Genomic DNA, 17,178 nt, shown 5'->3' with positions numbered 1-17,178 from the left:
CATACTGTAAACTGTGAATTTATGCTGAGTCATCATATCTAAGGTCCAGGATTCTATCCATCCTCATGAAATATTTATTAAACTTTATATTTGAGTAAATTTCTTTAAAATCTGTGAGATAAAGCAAATTTGCTTAAATTCTGAATGTTCTCTTTTTTTCACCCTATATAGGTTGCATTTTATATACCGGACTGTGGAAATATTCTAGATCTCCCAAAAAGAGGCATGGTTTGAGAAACAGCTGTATTTACAAAGTGCAACCTTATGCAAAGAGATTTTGTCATTTTGAAGGAAAAAAAAGTATGACAAAAAAACGAACTCCTAGGCAAATTAAACTAGAGGCTCCAATGAGCCTGTGTCGCTCACCTGATATTTCTATTTACAATTGATTCACGGAATAATGCAGCTTTTACACGTTTGCCTTACTTTCAAATACTGCATTTCTCCCCTATGTTCTATTTTAAGTTATTTCTGTCATTTTGATTGGTAGGCAGGGTCATTGGACGCATTTTTAACTAGATATCCTAATGCTGATTGTGGCATCAGGAACAGATTTTTTAAAAGATTACAAAAATTTACGAAAAAAGTTTAATTTGTGTATAAAGTGCAATAACTCCTTATGTGGTCAATTGACCACTTTGGTCACGTTGACTTATTCTAGATCTTACTTTGCTGAAAATTTTTGTTGTTCACAGTTTATATTTATCTATAATAACATTCAAGATAAAACCAAAAACTGCAGTTTTCTTACAATTACTAATTCAGGGGCAGAAAAACAACAACAGCTTGTCTGATTCGTCTGCAATTTTCAGGACAGATAGATTTTCACCTGTGCTGAACACTTTTTATCAAATGGCAAATTTGCTCTAAATGCTTTAGTTTCAGAGATATAAGCCAAAAAAAAGCATTTTACCCCTATGTTCAATTTTTAACCATGTCAGCCATTTTGATTGGCATGAGGGGTGGGTCATTAGACACATTTTGTATACTAGATACATTAATATTGATTGTAACCAAGTGTGGTTAGATGTGTCTCAGTAGTTTCAGAGTTTTATAATATAATAAAAATGTACAAAGTCTTATTAAAAATTTATTACAAAAAACAATACCTCCTTGCGAGGTCAATTGAGCATTTTGGCCATGTTGAGTTATTTGTAGATCTTACTTTGTTCAACAGTTCTGCTCTTTTCATTTAATGTCTATCTATAATGATATTCAAGATAATAACCAAAAACTGCAAAATTTCCTGTTTATCTGAAAATTGTAGGGCAGATATACCATGAACTAATAAACAATTTTACCTAGTCAGATTTGCTATAAATGCTCTGGTTTCATAGATATAAGCTAACAAACTAATTTTACCACTATGTTCTATTTTTATCTATGGCGGACATCTTGGTTGGCAGGAAGGATAATCGGACAGATTTTATAAACTAGATACCGGGGTGATGACTGTGACAAGTTTGTTAAATTTGGCCCGGTAGTTTCAGATGGAAGATTTGTGTAAAAGAAAACGACGGACGACGGACAAATGACTACGGACGACGGACGCGAAGTGATAAGAAAAGCTCAATAGGCCCTTTGGACCAGGTGAGCTTTAAAGGAGAATTGCATCAACACTGAAAAAATCAAACGACATCAATCAACTGAACAAGTAAAAAAACAAAAGAGGGAAAGTCTATAGAATCTAAGAACAATATAACGACAGCAATGACCAAAACTACTAAAACGTAACTATTCCAAAAAGAAGTTCACAAAAATTGACTAAAAAAAAAACGATAACCGTAATTGGAACAAGTAAAAAGAACTGTTCGAAAAATTGAAATTCATCAAAAAAGACAAAATAAACGATATAAAAAATCAACAGGTGAAATATAACTGTTAAAATTGGCAACACATGTATTCTTCTTTTCTATCAAAGATTTTAATTGAATACTCAGTTTCTGATTAATATCATATGTAACAGTGAAAATGAAAGTAAACTATATTTGCCTCCTTCATGGATAAGACATATTTTCTTGAGTAACTTGCCACGTCTTTTATGTTTGGATCTGCTGCATGGTCTAGAAGAATAGTAACTACTTCCTTGTGTCCATTCTTCGATGACAAATGTAGGGCAGTAGAACCCTGCAGTGATGATATCATTTGATTTTTCAAAATATTACATTTTAGTGATAAGTTATTTTAATTTAATTTTTGATGCATAATTGTGAAAGTGTATCTTTATTACCGGATCCACAGACAGTCTTTATATTGACATCACTTAACTTTATTGAAAGGCTAGTTCATTTTATTGCAGTTTGACATCAGATTATACATCAATACAAAAAAAGCAAAAGTTTAAATCCCAAAGTTAACTATGCGATGCCTTACAAAACTTAAGATTGTACTAACACCTTCATCCTGCTATTGATTTTTCCAAAATATAGGGAAAAGGGTAATTTTCTGTGACACTTGTGCACAACGATAATACAAGATACATCTTTTTCGGACGCTTGATTTGATGTTACATATTTCTAAAGTCACAGTCGGTAATATAATATTCGTGGAAAATTCTAAGTTGGTGACCTACTAATTGATATACACCAAGGAACTGCAGTGACGAAGTGGTGTAAGTATTTCAACTTTTGTATTATTAAACTGTCAACACTGAGTTTGTGAGTTGTAGTCCCGCACGTGGAAGGTGCACTCGACTCCAATCCTAATTGACTAGGATTGTGAGTTTACCCACCGATGGTAAATTTACTTAAAATGTCCTGTACCAAGTAAGGAATATGGATATTGTTATATAATAGTTCGTTTTACATACTAATGATGTGTTTCTGTTGTGTCGTAGTTCTCCTCTTATATTTGATGTGTTTTCTTCTGTTTTAGTTTGTAACCCGGATTTCTGTTTTTTGTATCGTTTTATGAATTTTGAATAGCGGTATACTAATGTTGCCTTTATTTGTTTTATTGTTGTGCTAGTTGCGGCATAACGTTACAAATCACAAGAGATTAAAAAGCAGCACATCATAGAAAAAGGTAAAAATGCCGAGATTCTCATGATGCCGTCTCATAAAAAAATAACATTTAGCATGTTTAGTATACAGCTCCATGCTAATTGTTGTTAACCATTCTCTACAGGTTGTAAAAGCGTTCAAAACATTTAATGATTATCGTATTTAAGTGTTAAGTCGATGCCGCAATATACAATTATACATTTTGTAATTTGGGTCATAAATTTGTTAGTTCATATGAAAGATATTAAATAAGACATCACTTTTTAGTTGTAAATATTACGGAATTTGATGCGACTGTCGTATAAGTGAGAGGTTAAGCGCTATAAAACTAGGTACAATCCACCATTTTCTACATCTTAAAATGCCTGTACAAAGTCAGAAATATGACAGTTGTTGTCCATTCGTTTGATGTGTTTTGTCATTTGATTTTGCCATTTGATTAGGGACTTTGCGATTGACTTTTCCTGAATTCAGTATTTTTGTGATTTCCCTCTTTTCCTTTACTAATTACTCACGTCTACATTTGTTGCATTTAGATCTGCAGCATTGTCAATTAGAATAGAAACTACTTCCTTGTGACCATTTTCAGCAGACATATGTAATGGTGTATTGCCCTATAATGGCAATGAACATACAAATTGACATTAAAATATTTTTTTTATGATATTTTTATTTGATTTTATTTTTGAAGCATGATCATGAAAGTGTATTATTCTTAATGGATCCTCAGACAATTTACTACAGAAGGATTCTTATTAATTAATTTCTTTTTTTGAAAGGACACATTTTTATCTCTGATGGCACTATGGGGCAAGCGACATGGTAAATTATCAGCACGTGAAAGATAATAGTGAACATCCTGGAATTCATCAGGGTGCACCTTACACAAAATAGCGTAAATTAGGCATATACATGATGATTGTTCATGTTGCTTTAATTGTTCTTTTTATGTTGTTTAAGCGGATAAACAAACAATGTTACTCTTTGCTTTCAAATTGGTATTATTTTATCTTTTTCATTTTTAGCCATGGCGTTGTCAGTTTGTTTTGGATTTATGAGTTTGACTGTCCCTTTGGTATCTTTCGTCCCTCTTTTATATCTGATGGCACTATGGGGCAAGCGACATGGTAAAATATCAGCACGTGAAAGATAATAGTGAACATCCTGGAATTTGTCATGGTGCATCTTACACAAAATAGCGTTAATTAGGCATATACATGCTGATTGTTCATGTTGCTTTAATTCGATTTAAAGGGCTTGACCGTTAAATCACGTTATCAGAGGAAGGCAAGACTTGCGACAGTTCATGCACAGGTCAATGTAACGCGCATGTCTTAATTTGATTACACGGAATATCAATTTTAACAGCTAAAGCACTCCTCACAATATTTTGAATGCACGGTCTGCTAGGAAGTAACTGAATTTATCTAAGGTCAGATTGTTGAGTTTATTGTACGCAAAATTAATGTAAACCCACCCATCCCTCCTCTTTTATTTTTTCGATACTGCTGTTTTATGTCTTATTTTACAGATTTCTGCTTGTTTTTAACTTCAACATAGAACTCCTGTCACGGCTTCTGGATTTACAACTCTTCACCAGTCTATAAACACAATTAACCACAGTATGACGTCCATCTGATGAGTGATAACGGATTAACAGTCATAGTGTACCGATAAATAATGTTATGACAGTCTTTTGGCAGAGTTCATCACTAGGTCGGACTTTATAGGCTGCACCAGTACCGATGAACTTGATTGATCACTGTATTGTTATTTAATTTAGAACATTAATCCATGTAATCTTCATTTCCACCTCAAACGTAGTTTCTCATGTTGATTTTGGACATCTGTTGCCAGGGTTCAAGTCAGCACCCCATTATTTCAAAATTTTATTTCATTTTAGTTTTTATTTGAATTTTGAATTTTATTTATCTATTTTATTTGCATCTAATTTACGGTTGCCCAAAGACCCTTTGTTTGTGGGTTGGTTACCGACAGAAGCCATGATCTTACTTCGCCAATACAACATATTTTGATTTTAATAACGTCTTCTCCCTTATATTCTTTTTATGTTGTTTAAGTGGATAAACAAACAATGCTACTCTTTGCTTTGGTATTATTTTAACTTAATCCAAAAATATACATTATAGTTTACAGCCATATAGATTACTGTTGATATGAACGTTTACAGCATTTGTCTCCTCTATGTTTGGGGAATAATTGTTTGACTCCTAAGTGAAATGGAATAAATCTTCTAGAGGAAAAGATTTTAAATAAGACAATATTATCTGCTCAACTCATTACTCACATTTACATTTTTTTGCATTCAGATCTGCAGCATTTTTAAACAGAATGAAAACTACTTCAGGGATAATCTTTAATGCAAAAACCTGCATATATATTTCTCTTACCGGATACCTTCTTAAATATTTTCTTTAAGTGTACGTACAGTACTACAAGTATTACATCGTGTTAATCAGATTGCTTATAACATAATATAACTGAACCATTAGAAACCACGTTATAACTACGTGAACAGATCGTATTAGAAACTCTCATAAAGCTTTCAAAATTAATGTTTTCGCTGGATATCATGCTTATGTTTTTTGATAATCTTCCAAGTTCACAAAAGTGCTTATTTTATGTACTCTAATATTTTCGGAAGTGGGTTTCAAACCAAAACAACATGGTTGACTTGGTTAACTTGCTTTAAAAGTGAATATTACACTTAAATCTTTAGTTAGCAATATTTATATGTTTATTATGTACTTACATCTAATGCAACTGCATTCGAATTCGATCCTCCACGGAGTAATTCACTTACTATTTCCACGTGACCATTCTGAGCTGCTAAATGGAGTGACAACAAGCCCTTCAAATAGTGAAAAATGATTTCACTTAGTTGATTATGTATTCAATTAATTTTGCTTTACTTGTCTCGCTTAAATGATGCAAATGTCATTATGATTACACATTCTTTTATAGTTCATTTTGTTCATTATTTTTCAAAATTTGAAATTTCTTCACTAATAAGCGTATATGTTTTTTCTTACTTTTTGGCTTCCCAAACTTTTTTAATTTGAGCACCCTTTGCGAAGTGTTTCCAAAAAATCTTTCTATCATTTATATTCTGTATGATTGGACAAGGTCCATATTATTGGCTTTGAAGGTTGCACTCTGTATATACAGCTGTTCATCAAGCCACGCCTCTTTTTGTGAAATATAGAATAGTCATGGTTATTTTGTTTTGTTTACGTACTGGTTCCAAGATATAATCATGTTATTAAGACCAACGTGAAGTTTGGGGAAGTACATAATTTTTGTATAGGTTTAAACTCTTAGAAGTTCGGGACCTATACATGTTGAAAATAGACCGCACAGCCCTATGTTTTGACCTTTGAAAAAAAGTAGTGCGTATCAACATTCTGTTTTAGGATATATTTTTTACGAAACGTCAACGTGCCACAGTTTAAGCCGCAAAGGGAGTTCTTATGGGAAATTGCATTGTCTATATTTACAGAATTGCAACCTCAAGTGCTTAATCTGTTTGCATTCATTGTGTTTACTACATTGATTATCGTAATTCAATAAAAGAAGTTGTACAGTCATTTCAAAATAAAGTACAAATTCGGAATCTGAACTTTTCCAAAAAAAAGTTAAAATAAACAAATTAATTTATAAACCAATAGCATATTGCTTTGTTAATATTTTTTCAAACTATGCAATCTTACCAACACCCGAGAATTATTTTTTTAAATGGTGTGCCAGCTGGTGTTCAATTTTCTCCATCCTGTTACTTTTTATAACTAATAGCAAAAGTGATAAGAGAAATGAAAATATCCAATGAAAAGTGTGGCTCACACTTGCATAGCAGTGTTTATTTGAATTCACATTTACATTTATCATTTATGTAGATAACCCCCTCCCCCCAAAAAAAAAATTGCAGATAGTCTGTACTTTCAAGAAAATCATCACACTTCTTATTTGTCAAATACTCTTAAAAAAAAATTGTGGAGACAGTGGCAGCGAAAATTTACTATAATGTCCCTTTTCAATGATACTGACTGGAAACTAAGTCAATAGACCAGTTATGTTGGTTGTCAAAGTTATTTTACACATTTCTTGGGGTAACAAGAACGAAGAAAGGCAGTAATAGGGAGGACAAGATGGTAACAGTAGAGACAAAACATAATTTAAGTAAAAAAAATCAATAACAAAAAACTTGAATTTCCTATAGGGATACACACGAGAGATAGAAGTATTTAAACATTATACACGAACCATGAATACGTGTATCATCCCTGTCCGGGTCAAAAAAACCAAACGAAAAATTGGTATTGCTTTTTTTCTCGCTAAGTATGAAGTAAGATTTGGATGCCGCTAGTCGTAAAATCAGGGTACATATGATGTCATGCCTTTCTGTGAACTACCACTATCAATGATCAAGTCTAGCATGTTGGTTGTTATTTATTTGTAATATCTCTTCCTGAATATGCCTTTAAGTGTCCACTGATGGCTAACCAATCACAAGAACAACCAACCATCGTACCGTCTTAGAGAAGGTTGAAGATGTGGCTTAAAACATTGTTGTGACGTCATTCTATTGTTTTACCACTTTCTTTATTTCATTGATTGGACTATAATTTACCATTATGTTACTTTTAGCTGTCCAGTATTTTTAAGAATAGCCCTCCTATTTCTTATAAATATTGGACAGCTAAAGGTAGCATAACTAATTCTTACATTACAGGTAAATGATAGTTCATTCACTGAAATAAAGAAAACATTAATTGCCCCAATTCTTTTCATCATGTAAACAAAATTACAACCAAAAAACAAATGACAATTGAAAAAAAAACATTTTATTAAAGTCATCTTCCCATACAATAATTTTATCACTCATCAAAATAGTTTCTTGAGGAAAAAAAGCATTTTCAAATTGATTTTTAACACTACCAATACTTATATCACAGTCATTTTTCTCGTGTTTTTGGGTTGTGACTGTAAGCATTAATTCGCTAAGTTGATTGTGCTCGTTGTAAGTCTTGTTTTTGTGGCTTTATGAATTTCTTTGTTCAAAAATTATCCTCGTCCGTCTTTAGGTTATCAAAATTGACCTTTGGTGTTGTTCTTATTCTTCTTAAACACATGTTCAACTACAATTAAAATGAAAAAAAGCAATAAAGTATTCTAAAATTTGATAGATCATGCCGCAATACAAGGACCATGAACAACCTATACCTTATCATGTGTTAACAAAGTGCGAACCTAGAACTTCCGTCATGAACTAGGGGACTATAATGATATTTGCAATTTTCAGGTTTCGACGTTGATTTAGTTGTTTTTAAAGTCTGATATTATTGCTCAACTATGAATATAATGCAACACTTCGCTTATGAACAACAATGGATATGGGAAGCGGAATAAAGGAAGACAGTATCGCATTTTATCTGTCAAACACACCAATCGTGTGTCAGATTCTCACTTTGTTCGCAGTGATTGTTTCTAAAAGAGTTTTTTTCAAAAGAAAATCGAGACAAAATTACATTTCGGGAACATTTAAATAAGCACAAGGGACTCAATACGCAAATAAACGAAAAACGAACAACACGACCTTGCAGATAGAAAAAAACCCATAAAAATAGGAGTATTCGGGAGGTTCCGTTTGGGTAAACAATAACAGTCTATTGAAAATTCCAACAAAAAAAGATAACTGATTGTGTGTTCTTTTCTCTTTATTTGTTCATATTAATTATCTAACTAAAATAAAATCGACTGCTAAAAAAGAAATCCGAAAAGAAACAAAGAAACTAATAGGATAGGACAACATTTTGTAATATAATAGATATAAAACTTGCCATTATTAGCTGCTTTGACTATATCCTCTTTTGGGAATAAATTACATTGTTTTGTGTCATGAGTGTTGCTGTCGTCTCGCAAGGTCTGTACCTATATTTGCCTGTAACGAGAAAGTACCATGTCTCAAAGAAAGTAGAACAAAAGTTGGAAAATATGAAGATAGTTTTACAACCAAAGCAAAACTAAATAACAGATCAAGGAATAAAATGAACCAAATTAGGTTCAGGTCCCAAAGATAACATTTAAGTACAAATCGAAAAGGGTAAAACATTCAAAGAGTATTAAAAAGAAACAATGCGTATTCTATATGAAACGCTTGAATAACAGCTGTATAGTAATATCGGCAACTGAATTCTAAATAATAGTTGCACAATTAATAATTTTGTCCATCCTGTTACCAGTCAAGATAGCACTTGACTTGTTCTAGAAATACCACAATACAAATGTACATTTTGTGCATTAATATACCGTACGGTAAAAAATATCTTTAACAATTTATTTGCGATAATGTCCGAGGCATTTTGAATTTTCTTACAAAGTATGTCTATCCTGTTACCTTTTTGTCCCTCCTGTTACCATTGCCTTTGTAACAGGAAGGACAGTAACAGGATATAAAATTAGTACATAACCATTATTGGTTTTATAATAGTCGTTCCCTTATAATTGATGCAGTATTTTTATACTTCCGGCCAATGCGTAAGTTTAAGTTTCGGTAACAAACGTTTCATTAGTCTTATGCAATTAAAAATTATCTATCAACTGGTAAAATAAAGACATTATAAAAAGGTACACATACATCAGTACTTACCGATCTTTTGATTCTGATGTCCAAAAACTCACCACAGAAAAATTCACCACGTCGTTACGTCCTGTATCCAAGCCTACGACGTCACCATGAAAAACCGCCGTTATTAAAAGGAGAAACTAGTTTTGTCCGTAAACAAATAAAAAGTAAGAGGAAGGACAAATATTCATGAACAGACATTCCAGTGACTGTGGAATAGAAGTTTTCATGATATGAACATGAAAAGTTATTTATTTTGAATTATGAAGTTACTAAATGAAAAATAATCTTTCTGTTTACCTTTAAATGCAGTTTTATCTTCAGATAATTTGAATGAAAATTTTAATTATCAAAAATGAAGCATGAAAATTGGCGAATTTTCATACTAATTTTCATACTTCAACGAATATAAAAAAAATATAAAAAACTTTTTGCACACTTATATTTGCATGTACTATCTTGCACAATGTGTAAACAATGTTAAATTGAAATATTATGTCAAACTTATAAATTAAACAGACAATAGACAATAACCGAAAGATGTTCATTTTTTTTAAATGACTGATATTTTCGACGCATCGTAACGGAAAGTAAGCGTGTAATATTCTATAATACTACACTGATGCAAATATATTTGATAGTTTGATAACTTTTTAAGTTCATGAATGGTGAATGAACTGTTCCACAGTATCTTGTTATTGTGTATTTATACCATTGGGTCGATTCTATTGCTGGTTGGTATAAGACTTCTTAGATGACTAAAACGTGGTAGCATTTGTATAAACGTTCCGAACCATATGAGTATTCGGACCATACGCGTATGGCCATTACCATATGGGTACATGTATATACTCGTATATACACATATGGTCGGGGTAACTTAAAACACTATGTTGCACGTTTACTTTTAATACTTTTTAAACTCTTCATATTGTATGACCGTTCTAGTTGTCACGTCATTAACAAGATGCTATCATGTAAGTTATTTATTATAATATTATAAGAATATTCACTAAGTTAAGATAAGCAGTTTCACATTGTTAATTTAACCTGGTCACTAGTCAAAACTTAAATAAATAGTTATCAAAGGTATTGAGGCTCAAACAATACAAAACTTGGTGCGAAATACAGCTAAAGTAAAAAATATTCCGGGGATAGGAAAATCCTTTTTTTTCGAAAAATTCAAATTTGTAACAGGAAATTTATTAAAATGACCATATGATTGATATTCAAGTCAACACCGAATGTTTTGTACTATTTAAACTATTTGCTGTTATGCGAAGAAGCTGTGATATGTTGACGGAAAATAGAAATCATGCATTTGTATCTGCATGTAATACTCAGTTGTAATTTATGCCATAGATATTAGTGAATAAGAAAAGATAAAACATAACACTACATATAAACTCATAACTTACATTTGTAGTTTTTGCATTTGGATCTGCAGAATTTTCAAGGAGTAGATTGAATACTTCCGTATGTCCATACCTTGCTGAATTGTGTAGTGCTGTTATGCCCTATCCATTTATAAAACAATTTCTTATTGACACTTATTGTATTTTAGTTATCACTTATTTTTACTTTAGGTTTTGATGCATAATGATGACAATTTATATTTATTACAAGATATAAGAAAATTAATCACAGAAGGGATTTTATGTGGTAAAAGTAAAATTAACAAAAATTCAAAACTTCAAAGAAAATTAAAAATGAAATGTCCTTAATCAAATAGCAAATTCAATCAAATTGAAAAACAACTGTCATATTCTTGACTTAGTTCATGCTTTTCCTAATGTACAAAAGGGTGGATTTAACCTGGTTTATGTATGAACATCATATAGTATTCATTTATATTGACAACAATGTGTGGTCAAAACGAAAAGACATAATAGATAAATATATAACACATTAGGGTACGGCTGTCAACATTGTGTTATAATTCTAATCACTATAAAACAAATAAATATTTTTCTTAAAAAATAGCATAAAAAATGAGAAAATTGAGGAGCACTTGGACAACAGTAGTAAACATTCTGAAACTCGGTCTGAGACGCCATACAAAAGTTACGTTTAGAAGTCACCTCTTTGGTGATTGTTGTAATCATTTCCTTTAGCAGTGTTAAGGTTGTAAAAGTTATCAAAGGTACCAGGATTATAATTTAGTACGCCAGACGTGCGTTTCGTCTACATAACCCTCATCATTGACGCTCATATCAAAATATGTATAAGGCCAAACAAGTAAAAAGTTGAAGAGCATTGAGGATCCAATATTCCAAAAAGTAAAAGTGTTTAAACATGTTAACCGTTTTTTAATGTTCCCAAATATAAAAAAGAAGATGTGGTATGATTGCCAATGAGACAACTATCCACAAAAGACCAAAATGACACAGACATTAACAACTATAGGTGACCGTACGGCCTTCAACAATGAGCAAAGCCCATACCGCATAGTCAGCTATAATAGGCCCCGATAAGACAATGTAAAACAATTCAAACGAGAAATTAACGGCCTCATTTATGTAAAAAAATTGAAGTCCATCCTGAAATACAGATGGCAGTAAAGATGAAAGTAACTGCATTTGCCTCATACGTGTATAAGAAATAATAATCTTTAGGAACAGATATAACATAAAAAAAATCTTGTCTTCACTCATTACTCACCTGTACGTTTTTTGCGTTTATATCTGCAGCTTTGTCAAGTAGAATAGAAACTATTTCCTTGTGACCATTCTCAGTAGACATGTGTAATGTAGTATTGCCCTAAATAGTAATGATAAAATTGACATTTAAATTTATTCTATTTTCAGGGATAATCTTCAATGCATTATTATGGATATGTGTTTTTTACTGTTTACCTTCGAAAACGTTTTGTTCAAGGTGGTACGCAACACCGACTGAAGATTACTCTGTGAAGATAGTTAAATTTATGCCTCGTCAACGTTTTATTCGTTCAAATTGAATTATTGTGTTTTGAATAGAACTGACGTTAATTAAGGTTTTCAAGTTTCTTGTAATTTTGTATTTTTTTTACATATGGTAGATTCCACTTCTTAGTATGTCTAATTAGTTATCAAAGGTACCAGGATTATAATTTAATACGCAAAACGCGCGTTTCGTCTACATACGATCCATCAGTGACGCTCAAATAAAAAAGTAATAAAGTCAAACAAGTACACAGTTCTAAGTCTCACGTGATATATAACACTTGATAGCTTTTGTATCGGGATACCATAATTTTGATGGTAATACATGTGCTTAATTTTCATTGACAAAGAAATGTAATGGTTTCCCTTTTGAGAAAAGTATACACTTTTGAGATGTTTTATTCAGATATATTTGATTGTTTGAATAATTTTTGAAGTTCATAAATGGTAAATGAATGTTTCCTCAGTATCTTGTTGTTGTGTATTTATACCATTGGGTCGATTCTGCTGCTAGTTGGTGTAAGACTTTTTAGATGACGAAATCTTGGTAGCATTTGTATAAATGTTCCGGACCATGTGACTTTTTGTACCATATGGTTGGGGTAATATAAAACACTCCGTTGCACGTTTTCTTTTAATACTTTTAAACTCTTCATATTGTATGATTGTACTAGTTGCCACGTCATTTAAAAGATGCTATCATATAGGTTATTTTTTGATAATATTATAATAAAAACATTAACTAAATTAAGATAAGCAGTATCGCATACTTAGTTAATTTAACTCAGTCACTAGTAAAAAACTATATGAAACACAAGTTGTACACGTTGTCATTACGGGCTTTGTTATTACGAGTGAATGCAAATATGTCGACTTGGAAAGAACACTTCTAAAAATGTCTTTAGACAAGAAATCACTGACAGAGAACATAGTTTAAATGAGTTTTTATTTGAGTTGTCTTGTAAATAATATGTACTGCAGTCATGATACGATATTTGAGATTGAACGCTTCTTGAAAACACTGTAGACATATCGAAATGGTAAAAGTATCACTGCACGTAGCTTCTGAGAAGGCTATCCATTTACTCGCAAACAAAATGTGTAACTGAAAAGGATCGTACACAACCATGCGAAAAATCAATGGTACCGTGTGGAAGTAAATTTCGCCCTAAGCCTACATGCCAGAATGTAATTAGCGATGCAAATTAATTATGGCCGTGATATTTAATATCTCTGTAGCCCTTGAATTATAGAATTAATACATTTTCATGTAACCATCATTATTTCTTATTTAGATAAAGTTTATTGTATTATTGAAACTTTTGTAATGCATATTTTTAAAAAAAACCATAGAGTCCAATAACTCATATGGTCCGGCCCGTATATACTCGGTCATTGTCATGACCTTACGCGCATGATCTAAATACTTATATAGTCTGGAACATAAACATAACATAATTTCACAATGGAAAACGCCTTTTTGCCTATTTAAAGAATGTTTTATTATAATTGTGTATTATGGAATACCAATAATTCCACATATCTTGTTATTTGTTTGTGCTGTTTAAACTGTTTTGTGTTAAGGGCATACGATACAGTTTTGATCCTGTATTTAGTTTGATGAAAATTTCCATATAGGCTATTTTTGGCCTAATTAAATCAAATATGTAATAAAAAATATACTTCCATGTGCTACTTTTTGAGTTAAATGAGGTCGAAATTTTGTATATTAGCCCAACATTCGGATTTGTGGCTGTATTTTTCCTTTCGAAAGAAAGACATAACTTTTTTGTTTTAAAAGATAAACACAAATTGTTTTTTTTGTTAAATAATTTGTAATTTCTGTATTTTATAAGTATCATAAAAATTTATGCATTTTTTATTAAAAAATAACTCATATTTATAAAATGGTCATGAATTGAGAAAAAAACCGTCTTTTTTTTGCTGTATATTTATCAAAATTAAAAAAATTGAACTATTTACAGTTTTATAAAATTTGGTCCACATAATCTCCCTGTAAAATGAAACAAAATGTCGTTTTAAAGAATAGGGGTCCATGCACTCGCTTTCAAATTAAATCAGTTTGAATGATAAAAATCAATCGAAAAATGCATCTTTTCCCGATATGTCATAGTTTGACGTCGCGAAAATAACATTTGACGTTAGCAACGTCATTACCTCCCCTGTAACTGTATCGTATGCCCTTAAAGGGAGGTAGCTGGGGTCACACATTCTCGATTTCTACTGCCGTCCCAAACAGGAGTATTCCTGATTAGAATGTGTCAAAAGTCTGATCAAGATTCCTTGAATCGTGGCTAGAAACTTAAAATTTGGTCAAAATTTGTAAAAACATTTATTGACTCACGACAACAAGCGTCCAGGAAGTGTCCTAATTCAGCCGTTTCCAATAGAATTTGTCCTGATTATCCCGTTCTCAATCCAAGTCTGATCCGATTTGTATCTTTCGCATGGTACAAAATGACCTATCCTGAAAGCATCCCGATTCTCCAGAATGTGATCCGACAGAGATCAGACAGTAATCAGACAGTTAACTGACACTGACAAAGGTATCCGTTAGAAAATTGTCGCCATATTCGGGTTCATCGGGTACTGTCGGAATGCAATCCTATCACAGTCTGTTGTATCGCATTGCACGCGGCTTTGTTTGGACTCAGTCTGTTATTGAGGTCTGTAAAAGTCTGACTATAACGTGGGTGTTAATGCCGAATTTCGTATTTCTAACGGGACTATTCCAGAACGGTGTCGGCAAAGACGGTTCGCATTTGGCAAGATCTGGATGCAATTTGGCCTCAATAGGCAAAAAATACGCAATGAAAATTTTTTCACGATCATGCACGTTCAAGAGGACAACGTCCAGAAAACACAGAACATTGTTACGATTTTAATCCGATTCATTAGAAACTACAACGACATAATAACGATTGTAATCAAACTAGATAAAACCGGTTAAGTTTCCTTGACTGTTACGGGACGCACCTAACTGTCGGAGTACTTTGGTCAACCTCTACAGACCATTCCCAATCCGTAGGAATCTGTTACGAACGTATACGAATTCGTTGAGACAATGATAGAACATTCCAGAACATTGACGATAGTAATCCGACTTTTAAACTTTTCGTGTCTTAGCGCTGTCTGATCTCAAACTGGAGCAATGTGAACGCCGCATTAAGGGCATATGATACAGTTACAGGGGAGGTAATGATGTTACTAAGTTTAACGTAAATTGTTATTTTCGCGACTGCAAACTATGACTTTTCGGGAAAAGATTCAGTTTTCGACTGATATTCATCAATCAAACTTTGGCCTTTTTAACTTTTTTGGATTCGAACGCCACTGATGAGTCTTTTGTAGACGAAACGCGCGTCTGCGCGTATATACAAATTTTAGTCCTGGTATCTATGATGAGTTTATTTATTTAACATGAAAACGACTTCATGGACTTACATTAGGTACGATTACGTAAGAAGATTAAGTGTGTCAACTTTCATAAGAACGTCAATAGTGCAAATTTTCTAAATTTGATAAATATGCAGCAAAAACTGATGTTTTTTTCTCTACATTCGTGAACATTTGATAAATATATTATGAAAAAACAAATTTTATATAAAATAGAATTGACAAATACAGTTTATGTTTATCTTTTTAAACAAAAACGTTATGTATTTCTCTTTCAAGGAAAAATACGTCCACAATTCCGAATTTTGAGCAAATATATAAAATTTCGACCTCATTTTACTCAAAAAGTAGCACATGAAGGTATATTGTTTATTACATATTTGATTTAATCAGGCAAAAAATAGCCTATTGCATATTGGATCGAAACTGTATCGTATGCCCTTTAGCGAGGAAATCGTGTTATGTTGACGGAAATAGAAATGTCCATACCTTGCTGAATTGTGTAGTGCTGTTATTCCCTATCCATTTATAAAACAATATTTTCTTGAAACTTATAGTATTTAAGTTTTCACTTATTTTAATGCATTTTGATGCATTATGATGAAAATTTATATTTATTACAAGATACATGTTTGACAAATTATTCACAGAAGGCATTTTATGTAATCTAGTTAATTATTGGAAGACAGGTGAACTTTTTGTGGCAAAACGTGGCCAAAGGTAAATTAATAAAAATTCAAAACTTCAAAGAAAATTTAAAATGGAATGTTCCTAATCGATTATCATAATCAAACAAATTGAAAAACAACTGTCTTAGTCTTGACTTAGTACATGGTTTTTCTTATGTACCAAAGTGGGATTTAACCTGGTTTTGCAGTTAGCGAACCCTTTCACGTGTATGGCAGTCATATAGTATTTATTTATTTTGACAGCAATGTAGGGACAAGACAAAAAGACATAATAACTAAATATATAACAACATTGTGTCGTAATCCGAATCACTATAAAACAAATAACTATTTAAACAAAACAAAAAATAACATAACAAAATGAGAAAATTAAGCTGCACTTGAACGACAAAATTAAACATTCTGAAACTCGGTTGGAGATGCCCTACACAAATAACGTTTAGAAGGCAGTAAAGATGAAAGTAATTGCGTTTGCCTCATGCGTGTATAAGAAATAATAATCT

General features: G+C 32.0%; 1 protein-coding gene across 1 annotated transcript in view; it reads right to left on the bottom strand.

Moving 5' to 3' along the window:
• LOC139484327 (putative ankyrin repeat protein RF_0381) overlaps window positions 1-12,414 on the bottom strand; it is a 30,663-nt gene extending 18,249 nt beyond the window's left edge. The window contains exons 1-5 of the mRNA XM_071268065.1: window positions 12,307-12,414; window positions 11,064-11,162; window positions 5,776-5,874; window positions 3,518-3,616; window positions 1,993-2,127 (exon numbers count right to left, since the gene is read on the bottom strand). Of these exons, the coding sequence (XP_071124166.1) occupies window positions 1,993-2,127; window positions 3,518-3,616; window positions 5,776-5,874; window positions 11,064-11,162; window positions 12,307-12,387 (513 nt within the window). The 5' untranslated portion in view covers window positions 12,388-12,414. The remainder of the gene's footprint in view (window positions 1-1,992; window positions 2,128-3,517; window positions 3,617-5,775; window positions 5,875-11,063; window positions 11,163-12,306) is intronic.
• Between the last annotated feature and the right edge of the window lie 4,764 nt (window positions 12,415-17,178).

Source organism: Mytilus edulis, chromosome 8, assembly GCF_963676685.1.
Source record: "Mytilus edulis chromosome 8, xbMytEdul2.2, whole genome shotgun sequence".
Taxonomy (NCBI): domain Eukaryota; kingdom Metazoa; phylum Mollusca; class Bivalvia; order Mytilida; family Mytilidae; genus Mytilus; species Mytilus edulis.
The sequence above is the reverse complement of the archived record's forward strand: the minus strand, read 5'-3'. Positions and strand labels throughout refer to the sequence as shown.